Source organism: Lactuca saligna, chromosome 5 (assembly GCF_052625555.1).
Source record: "Lactuca saligna cultivar CGN05327 chromosome 5, ASM5262555v1, whole genome shotgun sequence".
In the NCBI taxonomy this organism is placed as follows: domain Eukaryota; kingdom Viridiplantae; phylum Streptophyta; class Magnoliopsida; order Asterales; family Asteraceae; genus Lactuca; species Lactuca saligna.
Window position 1 is genome coordinate 45,364,350 of NC_136421.1, and position 11,672 is coordinate 45,376,021.

At 38.0% G+C, this 11,672-nt stretch overlaps 1 protein-coding gene across 1 annotated transcript; it reads right to left on the reverse strand.

The window, feature by feature from the left end:
• Positions 1–7,986: 7,986 nt before the first annotated feature.
• Positions 7,987–11,400, reverse strand: LOC145045246 (uncharacterized). The gene is made up of 7 exons (XM_078993589.1): positions 11,383–11,400; positions 11,277–11,298; positions 9,282–9,376; positions 8,931–9,201; positions 8,537–8,754; positions 8,125–8,216; positions 7,987–7,990 (listed from the first exon to the last, which is right to left on the reverse strand). The coding sequence occupies exons 1-7, from the start codon at positions 11,398–11,400 to the stop codon at positions 7,987–7,989; spliced, it is 720 nt and encodes a 239-aa protein (XP_078849715.1).
• Positions 11,401–11,672: the final 272 nt, after the last annotated feature.

Here is an 11,672-nt window from a genome sequence, read left to right on the forward strand (position 1 = left end):
TATAACTCTATGGGTCCGTGCACCCAAACTCTGTGAACCCTCAGGTTCTAACTCTGGGAACCTTCCGGTTCCAACTCTAAAACATGCACAGCATAAATCACATAGAAATAATGCAGTACAACACATCACGTACATATAGCATACAAATACTCTAATCACATAACTCTGATTACCTACTCAAGGTAAAGTATAGTGAGAAGACTCACCTGGCGAGCAGAAAGCAGATATCCCCACACTTAAATCTCGAACTCGCCACCGCCTAACACGTAAGGCAAATACTTTCATGAATATAACTCTCGAGACTAGAATCAATCCTCTCATGGCACCCTCTTAAGGGTAAAAGGCTATTTTACCCCTCTCTTGGCCCAAAGGCCACATCGCTAACCAAACCCTAAAAGTCAACGGCCAACCCTTGGTCCAAATCAATGTCCTCAGTCAAAGTCAACCCCTGACTGACCCTACTCGCCGAGTCAACCCTGTGACTCGTCGAGTTCCCATAATCAGAACTTCACTCAATCCGCGACCTAACTCGCCGAGTCACCCCAAGACTCGCCGAGTCCAACAACTCTGAGCCCACTCGCACACAACTCACCGAGTCATCCCTCGACTCACCGATTATTAACTTAACCAGAGAATATCGGGACCCTTCGATAAGACTCGCCGAGTCCAAGAACAGACTCGCCAAGTCTAAGGCTATCATCAACCTACTCGCCGAGTTGTTCTTCCAACTCGCCGAGTCCCAGCTCATCTTCAAGCAACTCGTCGAGTACACCAATGTAACTCGCCGAGTACCACCGGTCTGAATCCATTCAGAAGCATTCCAGGCCATCCAACTGCTCCAAAACATAGATCTAGTCTCCTACCACTCATCCATCACGTAAAGTGGCAAACTTTACGTGAATCCAAAGAGATCTAAGCTGTTTGCACATTGGGCTAGGGTTTGGGACATGTAAGCTTCACTAAACACTCCAACACAGGGACTTTCATGCTCTCTGATTCTTCTCCCTTCCAGATCTGAGGTAGCAACCTCAGATCTAGCCTCTAGACTTCCCATTTCCTCCATAGACAAATTCTCACAAACCCCAAAATGAAGAAACAACATAACAATAGCTTAATAACGAGATATTACCTCTAAATGATGCCCCAACTGCAATGTAATTCGAATCCAAGCAAAGCCCCTTGCTCCAAGCCTTCAATCTCTCAAAATTCCTTCAACAATTACTTCTCCAAGCTCCAATCCACACAATAATGGTGCTTCTCCGTGATTTAGGGTTTTCTGGGGCTCAAGGGGGTGATAAAGAGGCTGGGAGGAAAACATAATGATCTTTATATAAGGCTCAACCCCGAGAATTAGGGTTTTCTCCACGCAGCGCTTATTCGCCGAGTCCATCTCACTGACTCCCCGAGTCGGCAACTTAACACGCGACCAAGTTGCGACTCTACTCGCCGAGTCCATCCATGGACTCACCGAGTCACTCTTTCACAACTTACTCTTTTAGCCCCTTCAACTCTACTATTGATATTTCGGGATGTTACAATTCTCCCCCACTTAAATTAGGCTTCGTCCTCGAAGCCTACAGTAACTCAACTCCAGAAATACTCCCACAACGTGCCACCTGGCCTTAATCGGACCAGGTCTCACAAGGCATACCCATCGAAACTCGAACACACTTTCCCTTTCCTTATGGTGTCCTGACCACTGTCTCGAACCGGGCACCGGATGTACCCTCTGATATGAATATGCATGTTCTGATGAGTTCTTGATAGATCATAGGAATAACTTGTTTAATGCCTAATTCATGATCTTTATGTGTTTTAATGGAGTCCATAACTTGTCCTCAAGTTATGGATAATCAAAATTCACTTGTATTAAACACATTAAAAGAACACATCAGTTACAAAAATGAAGAGCCTTCATTTTATTAACTCATAAATTATGAGTTGAAGAGTTTTCATAAGTTACCAAACTTGCCCTCAAGTTTTGGAACATGTAAAGTTATCTTAATAAACTTTAGTTCCAACCCCTAGATTTTTAAAAGTTAAAAATCAACCCTTATACTTTATAATATTATAAGTTAATAATATATATATATATATATATATATATATATATATATATATATATATATATATATATAAGATCAAGTCGTTTTACCGTCAGTAGGCCTCATTCACAAAGTTGGACTATAAGGGGGTATAAGGTTGATGCCTATAAAATGGTAGCTAATTTGGTGTCCACTCTCACCCACCGCTTCCTTGATCGGTGGAGGGTCGTTAGCCGAATGGGTTGGACAAGGACTTATAAAATTCTCATTAAAAGTATAATGATTATTATAAATTAACTAAATGTTTTATTAAATTCTCAATCTTAGTTACTTTAGGAAAATGTGAATAAGGTGCTAATCCTTGAAATTACAGTTTACACTTTATTTAAGTCGGTAGTGGAGTGTGTATGGTTAACCAGCACACTAACTTAGACTTAACAAGGTAGGTAAAAGGTGACTTAAGGTTTATTATAGGTCGGTAGAGCGGGTGTGGTTAACTGACGCATCGATTGAGTGATGAACATTAAGGGTACAAAGTGATTTGCAAGGTTACTTCTCACCTCGTTTTGTGATCCTCGGTATCCCAGTCACAAAACTTGGAGGGCACACTCGAGATTAAAACATGCCTTTGAAAAGTTCATTGAATCTCAAAAGAATAGAGGAATTTCTAAGAACCAATTAAAACCTAATATTTATATTTCGTTTTTCGTGGTGGAAATTGGTGAATTGTCATTCACCTACCTTTCAAATATGTTATAGCTTAGATTATGGCATACCTCTTCTAATTTATGATATATTATGATTGGATCCTAGCCTTAATATTACATTTGGGTGTTTTATTAAGGACTATCTTTATATTTAAACTAAACTTGTTCTCCTCTTTTCATATGTCTTCCAACAACACTCCTTCTGGCTCAAACCCTACTGGCTCCTTTTCCTTCATGAACCTATGAGGGAGAGTCATATTCGGTGGTTCCAACTTTATGGATTGAATCTGGAACATCAGGATGGTGACTCGCTACGAGGAAAAGAAATATGTCATCGATAAGGACCTAAAGGAGAACGATGAGTCCACTGCTACTCCCCAGGAGATTGCTAACTATCGGACTCAAGAGATGCCACCAAAGTGGCATGTATCATGATGGCCACCATGACAACTGAACTCCAGAAGTCCAATGAGGACTACTACCCTTTTGAGATGTACCAAGATATGATGGACAGATACCACAAGAGTGCTCGTCAAGAGTGGTATGAAATAATCTCCTCGATGATAACAACCATGATGAAGGATGGAGAATCCATCACGGCCCACATGCAGAAAATTCAAAGGTATGTGGACCATTTGTTGAAGCTTAATGTGAACTTCCCCGAGGAGCTAGCAATAGATATTATTTTTCACTCCTTACCCTCATGTAATGATCAATTCCACATGACATACCACATGAATACGGAAGAGGTCACACTCAGCAAGCTTCAAGGACTCCGAAAGACCGTAGAAACATGTCTTAAAGGTAAGTCTATTGTTACGACTCCTACTCCTACTCCAAACTCTGCCCATGTCCTGGCAATCAGGAAAAGTAGAAGAAGAACCCTTTGAAGTACCAAGGGTAAAACCATTGATGGCTCTTCTTCAAGTGGAACCAACAGAGGTTTTGCTACTCCTTCTTCTGGACCAAAAGAGGCTGAATGCTTCTATTGCCATGAAAAGTTGCATTGGAAGCAGAACTGCCCAAAGTATCAGCAAGATGTGAAGGATGGGAAAGTCAAACCCAACCATGCAGGTAGTTACACTATTCTATCTAATAACGCACCTTACTCTAACTCTTGGGTCCTTGATACCAGTTGTGGTATTCATATCTGTACTGATTTGCGGGGACTAAGAAGAAGTGAGAATGTGGAGCATGGAAAGATAAACTTGATCATGTGGAATAGGAAAGCTTCACCTATCACCAAGATTGGAGTTTATTATTTGTTGCTAAGTAGTGAGTTTACTTTAGATTTGAATAAATGTTGTTATTCGCCAGAAATGGCAAGAAATATTATTTCCTTTCATGCTTTGTACAAACAAGGGTTTATCTTTTCTTTTGATAATGAAATTGGTAAAATAAATGATTTCTTTATTAATGTTGTTTATTTTAATGCATTACCTTGTGATGATGTGTATGAATTTGTATCTGTTGTAGATAACCTAGGAAATAATATGGTGTGTATTGATTCTTCTAGTAATAATAACTTGGAAAAAGCATCATTATGCCATTGTCGTCTTGGACATGTGAGCAGGAAACGCATAGGCCAACTCCAAAAGGATGGAGTCTTGGAGTCATTTGACCTAAAGTCAGATGATAGTTGTGAATCATGCTTACTTGGAAAAATGACAAAGTCACCCTTCACTGATTCTTGTGCTAGGTGTAAAGGTTTGTTGGATCTGGTACACACAGATGTGTGTCGACCCTTCAAATCCGCCACAAGGGATGCCAATCATTTTATTTGACTTTCACTGATGATTATAGTAGATATGGATATGTTTATTTAATCAAGCATAATTCAGAGACTTTTTAAAGGTTTAAAGAGTTTAAATAGGAACTCGAGAATCAATTGGGCAGGAACATTAAGATGATTCAATCCGATCGTGGTGGTGAGTATCTTAGTACAGAGTTCCTCGACTATCTTAAGGAATGTGGGATTATCTCACCATTAACACCTCCCAGGACACCACAGCTTAATGGTGTGGCTGAGAGGCTCAATCGAACCTTGTTGGATATGGTTCGTTCCATGATGAGTCGATCTTTGCTACCAATCTCATTTTAGGGCTATGCCTTAGAGACTGCTGCCCATATCCTTAATCTGGTTCCTACAAAGAAAGTCGCCAAAAGTCCTCATGAGATGTGGACTGGTAAAGTTCCCAAACTAGATCACATCAAGATTTGGGTTTGCGAGGCGTTCGTGAGATGCGAGACTCATGATAAGCTCAAACCTCGACGTGAGAGGTGTATTTTCATTGTCTACCCACAGAAATCCTTTGGCTACCTCTTTTACAGACCTAGTGAGAATGTGCTCTTTGTAGCAAGGAGGGGTGTCTTGAGAGAGAGAGTGAGAGAGAGAGAGAGAGATCATAAGCCAATGAAACAGTGGGAAGCAAATTGACCTTGAAGAAATTAAAGAGTCGAGTGGTGAAAGAACTTCAAATCCTAGCACTCAACCTGAGGAGGAAACTCCTATTGAGCCAACTGACGAGTCTATACCTCTGAGGCATTCCACAAGGGTTAGGAATGCACCTGAGCACTACTATGGTTTCCATATTACTACGGAAGGTGAGCACTTATCAGTGATGAGACATTGGTAAGTCTGGATGAACCTAACAGCTACGCGGAAGACATGGCAGGCCCCGAGTCTGCTAAATGGAATGAGGTAATGGACAGCGAGATACAGTCCATGTTTGACAATCAAGTTTGGAACTTGGTTGACAATATACCAGGTCGTAAGATAGTTGGGTGCAAGTGGATCTTCAAGAAGAAGACCTTCATGAATGGTAATGTATACACATATAAGACGTAATTGGTTACAAAGGGCTTTTCTCAAACTCCAGGAGTTGATTATGATGAGACCTTTTCACCAGTTGCAAAGATTAAGTCTATTAGGGTCCTGTTAGCCATCACTGCATTTCATGATTATAAAATATGGCAAATGTATGTCAAAACCACCTTCCTTAATGGAAGTTTGGCTGAGGATGTTTACATGAGTCATCCAGAGGGTTTTGTTAGTATAGAATACCCTAATAGAATGTGTAAGCTCAAGAAATCCATTTATGGATTGAAACAGGCACCTCGCAGATGGAATCTTTGCTTCGATGAGAAAGTCAAAGAGTTTGGCTTTTCGAGGAGTGAAGATGAATCTTGTGTCTATGTCAAGGCTAGTGGGTGTATAGTTAGATTTTTGGTACTGTATGTGGACGATATACTACTCATAGGAAATGACATCCCAACCTTGCAGGAAGTAAAGTCCTGGCTTGGGAAGTGTTTCTCTATGAAAGACCTAGGAGAAGCTGCCTATATTCTAGGGATAAGGATTCTGAGAGACCGGAATAAAAGACTAATTGGACTTAGTCAGAGTACCTACTTGGATAAGGTGCTGAAGAGGTTCAGCATGCAGGATTCCAAGAAAGGAGAGTTACCCATCCAGAGTAATGCCAAACTGAGATAAACTCGGAGAGCGAGTACTGAGGTTAAGATAGCATAAATGATTTGAGTACCTTGTTCTTCTACATTAGGTTCGATCCGGTATGATATGACATGTACGCGTCATCATGTAGCCTTTGCTTTGAGCATGGTTAGCAGATATCAAGGGAACCCTGGCAAGGCTCACTGGACCGTGGTAAAGAGTATCCTCAAGTAACTATGGAGGACTAAGGATTGGGTCCTTATCCTTGGTGGGAGTGATGACTTGAGAGTTGTAGGGTATAGTGATGCTAGCTTTCAGACTGATACGGATAATTTCCTCTCTCAGTCAGGCTGGGTCTTTACCTTAAACGGAGGAGCAATTACTTGGAAGAGTTCCAAGCAAGAGACCGTGGCTGATTCAACTTGTGAATTAGAGTATATAGCAGCAAGCGAGGGCAGCAAAGGAGGCGATATGGCTGAAGAACTTCATTGGAGACCTTGGAGTTGTACCAACTATAAAGGATCCAATGGAAATTTTCTGTGATAGTGAAAGTGCAGTTGCCTTAGCCAAGGAACCAAGGGATCATGGGAGATCCAGACACATCAACAAAAAATACCATTTCATCAGACATCGAATATAAGAAGGACTCCTCGTAGCAAAGAGGGTATCATCGGATGAGAATCTAGCAGATCCCCTCACGAAGGGACTGACTCGGGTTAAACATCTCCAACATGCTCGGAGCATAGGGCTGAAGGATGATATTAGATTTAGTAGTTAGATAACCTCGAAATTTGTAAAGTGTAATTGACATTAGATGATGAATAAAATGTGTTTTATTTATGAGTAAGTGTTGCTATCTCTTGTCGATCGTTTACTGTATTTCTTTTGCATGTTTTGACTTCCAAAATAATTATGTTTGGTATATCATATTATTCGAACCTCCACAGTCGGTCATATGTCGGAAGTAGGTATGAATCAACACCACTAGAAAAACAGCCTTTTACGACGCTCATTGCGCGTCGTAAAAGGCTCAGACGACGCGCAAATGCGTGTCAAGGAAGGTCCTGTCATAAAGAGAGACGACGCGCATTTACGACGCACAATTACGTCGCGCATTTACGACACGCAATGCGTATCAAGGAAGGCCCTGTCATAAAGGAAGACGACACGCATTTGCGTGTCATAACCTTACGACGCGCGTGTTAATGACACGCAATGCGTATCAAGAAAGCCCCTGTCAAGAAAGGCCATGTCATAAATGAAGATGACACACATTTTTGCGTATCATAACTTTAAATGTTTTAAAAATATATATATTATTTTATTGATTTACTAATTTTCAAATTAAATAATACATTAAAAATCTCATAATACAAAATAAAATACCATAAATAACAAAGATAATTCATTTCACTAATATGTCAAATAAAAATAATTATTCCAATATTGAGTAATTGTAATAAAAGAAATGAACTCAAGAGAAGTAGAATTTATATACAATTGCATTATCTAGCTTCCTATGTGCCAATTAACAACTCTCTGTGTGTTTGCTTTTGCTTGAGTCTTGTTTCCTCCAAAGCTTCTAGCCATGCCAAAGTATGAGTCTTGCTTTTGCTTGAGTCTTGTTCATGTCCAAATCAAGTAAAACATTGCTAGCATATATTCATCAAGTCCTTTCCGTGAAGTCTTAGATAGATGCTTAACTGCAATATCCAATCCTTCTAGCAGGCCATAGAGATCAACCTGCCAAAAGAGTACACCAAATTAATCAGAGGCTGAGATGCTACCTATAGGACAATCCAAAAACACAGTAAATCCATGGACTTACTGTAGATCAATAATTACATACACCAAAGTAATGAAAACAGATGTTTGTTGGCCACACAACACACATAAAAAATGTAGCAGAAATGACACATACCTTCCTGGAACTGAATTGAAGTCACCACATACTAACATTGGAATATCTGCACTTGCAACTATCTTTTCCAATCCTTTTAACAATGTGTGGACCTTCAATTTTCACATTTATATAGTGTATAAGTTATTAAACAAGAAGAAAAAGTGTATATATACAAACAACAAGAGATACTTATCTTCTTTGTTGTCATTTCTCTTCGACAAAATCTACACTAAAAGAAATGTGCCCATGTATGTTAATGTATAAATTCCTATGAGGGCAAAATGGTCATAATAATTCGGAACAATCCGAAAGAGTATTTTTGTCCGAGTGGAAAGTGAATCTTGATTTTATACATACATACATATATATATATATAACATATATATATATATATATATATATATATATATATATACACACACACACACACACAACACAACACAATATCAATGTATGTCAGTGTGTGTGCTAATAACCGAGAAGCTAAAGAGCTTCCTAACATGGAAGATAACAAGAAAGTAGCAAAAATGAAACCATGTGGAATGTCTTCACCATTTGGGATTAAAGCAGGTGTCTGTAGAAACACAAAAGTGTACATTGAACCCTCGAATAAAGATTGTATTGCACCCAATAATGCTATATTTTCATCTGTTTACAAAAAGAAAAAAAAAAAAAAAAAAAAAAAAAAAAAAAAAAAAAAAAAAAAAAAAACTATTAGGTCCAAATTTAGAAGGTAGAATGATATGTATGCATAATTACAAGACTGCCACTTTGGATTCTTCATGCTTCTCTTGTATATGTATGAGAGAGAGAGAGAGAGAGACCTGATGCAACTGCAACAGCAGCACCCCTGAATTGGGTCATTAGATCTTTACTTTCTGATGAGTCACCATAATTTTCAGTCCATGATGATATGATGATGGCCATTCCAATGGCAAGAAAGATTGAAGCTGCATCAAATGGAGCAACAGGTCCCATGGACAATGAACCAACTAAAAGATTTCCAAATAAACCAGCTAAAATGGCAACCCGTCCATTCCCAAGAAATATTGCCTTGGACAATGTAATTGATAGCCATTGTTGCTCAAAACCTCTCTACAGATGCATCAAAACAAGAGCATTAGAACCATACACAATATAAAGGGTGTATTTAGAAATGTAATATTATATCTCACCTTGTTGTGTTCAGCAACAAGCCATGATTCGAAGGCTAAAAAGAGGAGAGAGGTGGCAATCCCTCCCAATATATGCCCCACCATTAGAATTTTACCTCAAATTTAGCTCATCTTTCCTCATCTTTAAGTTTAGCTCAGAACCTATATGTCGCAAGACACGAGTCCTAATTTTTATACCAAATTAATTCCAAATCAAATAAATTAATTTGATCAGAATGTTAAAGAAGTACAAAAAATGAAGCTGAAATTAATCATGCGCTTACAAGTACTAAAATCCATGCAATTCCAACTTTTGACAAAAAAATACCTAAAATACCCTTTCCTGTTTTGGCCTTCCTTACATGTGTGAACTTTAATGGAATGGGGGTTAAGCACAACATGAACTTCTACTGAATCTAGTGTTATGTATTTTATTTGGCATGTTACTTTCTTAATTGGATGATGCCAATTAAAGAAATATATACCTGATGAAAGTTAAGGTTGGATTGTTGATCAAGAAAATTGTGGTTTTGGTTTTGGTTTTAATTGAATGATGAGGCCTCCAAACCGATCTCCAAGCCCCCTATCAGCCGAAGTGTATAAACTTGACACACTTCTTTCCTGACTTGAAAGAATCATCATTTTACAATAGGAACAACCAGTTTGAACTTGAGAAGAAAAGTTAATCAAACAAGAAAGTCTTGATGAGTTACCTGAGGATAATATGTTTTTCCACTATCATCAGTCATGTTATTTACCCTAAAGGTATAATATATTTAACATGCACTCAGAACTAAAAAATAAAAAAATAAAAATAAAAATAAAAAGCAAACTTACATAAATAGTATGTGTTTTTTATACAGGTTTCAGGAGCAGGGTTAAGTACATTAGCATTTTAGATCCAACAAATATGTGTTACTACATTTCAGAGATCCAGGATGGAGGACATGATAGACCTCTGTTTATGGTATTTTTGAAATCATTTATCATTCTAATTACACGCTTCATTTTACTATCTATACAATTTTATATTAAGTTTTTTGATGGAGGTTTCGTTGGAGGATTGTGAGAATGAATTTTTTATTCTTTTATCAGCTGTAAGATGCATAAATGAGCAGGGCCATGACCTCACCAACTTTCTTCATTAACTCATTCGTAGATTCAATCAAATAAAGCACTTCATAATTGTCCATCTCAAGCAACATATATGTTACACTTGTAGCATTCTAGTGCTCAATTTGCTCCACCAAAGGGTACAAGTATGTCCTAAGGAACTGCAATTTTGAGAAATCCAAGAACCATAAATACTTCACAAAGTAATCTATATTACTTGACAAATTAATCATGTGATAAGGAATAATACCTGATGTTGGTTTTCTAGACTAGTAGAAGCCAAAATACAAGCAAGTTTTCTAGTATCGATTGTTCCAGAAAGATGAACATCAGAGTGAATTACCATTTTACCCTTGCATCTATAAATAATGCTTAATAGCAAATTACTATTTATCTGAGAACTGTTATGACTTAAAATTGTAAACGACAAATCATAAAAATTGGAATATACTTAAAAAAAACAATTGCTATAAATAATGATACAAATGCAATCATAGTTGGTCAAGATATCATTAAGTAACTTGAATAAAAAAGAAACAAGTACTAAGTCCTATATGCGTCTGAAAGGACTAAGTCATTTCAAGATTTGATAAGAAATTAAAAAATTATGAGAAAACTGGTAAACTTCAAACTTAGAATGTGAAAGGGAAACGGAAACAACCCAGCCACATTAATTTGCAACAATCCACAAGTCATATATGGATTGAAAAAGTACCAAAAGGGACGGAGTACAAAATGGAAAAATCATAAACAGATTACCGAAAGGGAGAAACAAACAAGTTAATTGCTTGAAAATTTGTACCTCGTGAGATTCAAGGGCTGAAATCAAGGTTTTAAAAATGTAGTTCGTTGTTGGAGGGTCTAAGGTTTTATTATCATGTGGCTTTTTGAGCTTCAACTTACTCTTTTTAACAACCATTTCCACCTGCATACACAAACACAAACAGAAACATATCCAGTTATGCTGAAAGATTTTTCAAATTGTTGATTAATTTTTTTTCATACAAACCCAACGCCACCTGTCCATCCCTCCGGTGGCTTCACAAATACAAAAGAACTATGTGGGTAGTTTAGTCTTTTCAGAAACAAGCCTGACTAAAAGAAGGCTGTGGTTTGCTTCAACAAAAATTTGAAAGTGTCCATGTGGCATTTCGCAACATGGATAACTTAGCATGCTCGTTTAATTGGGATATTATAGGAATCAAAGCACCTAGTGCAAGTACAAGGTCACGACATTTAGGGGAATCACCAGCAACATTTCCTAAAGCCCATACAGCCTAACATGTAGATAAAGTGAAA

Bases quoted from the DNA above. Each gene is read 5' to 3' on its own strand.
- LOC145045246 (XM_078993589.1), bottom strand. The intron at 9,202-9,281 runs GTGAGATATAAT...ATGCATCTGTAG, and splicing joins TTGTTGCTGAACACAACAAG to AGAGGTTTTGAGCAACAATG. The intron at 8,217-8,536 runs GTGTGTGTGTGT...TGAAAATTGAAG, and splicing joins TTGATATTGTGTTGTGTTGT to GTCCACACATTGTTAAAAGG.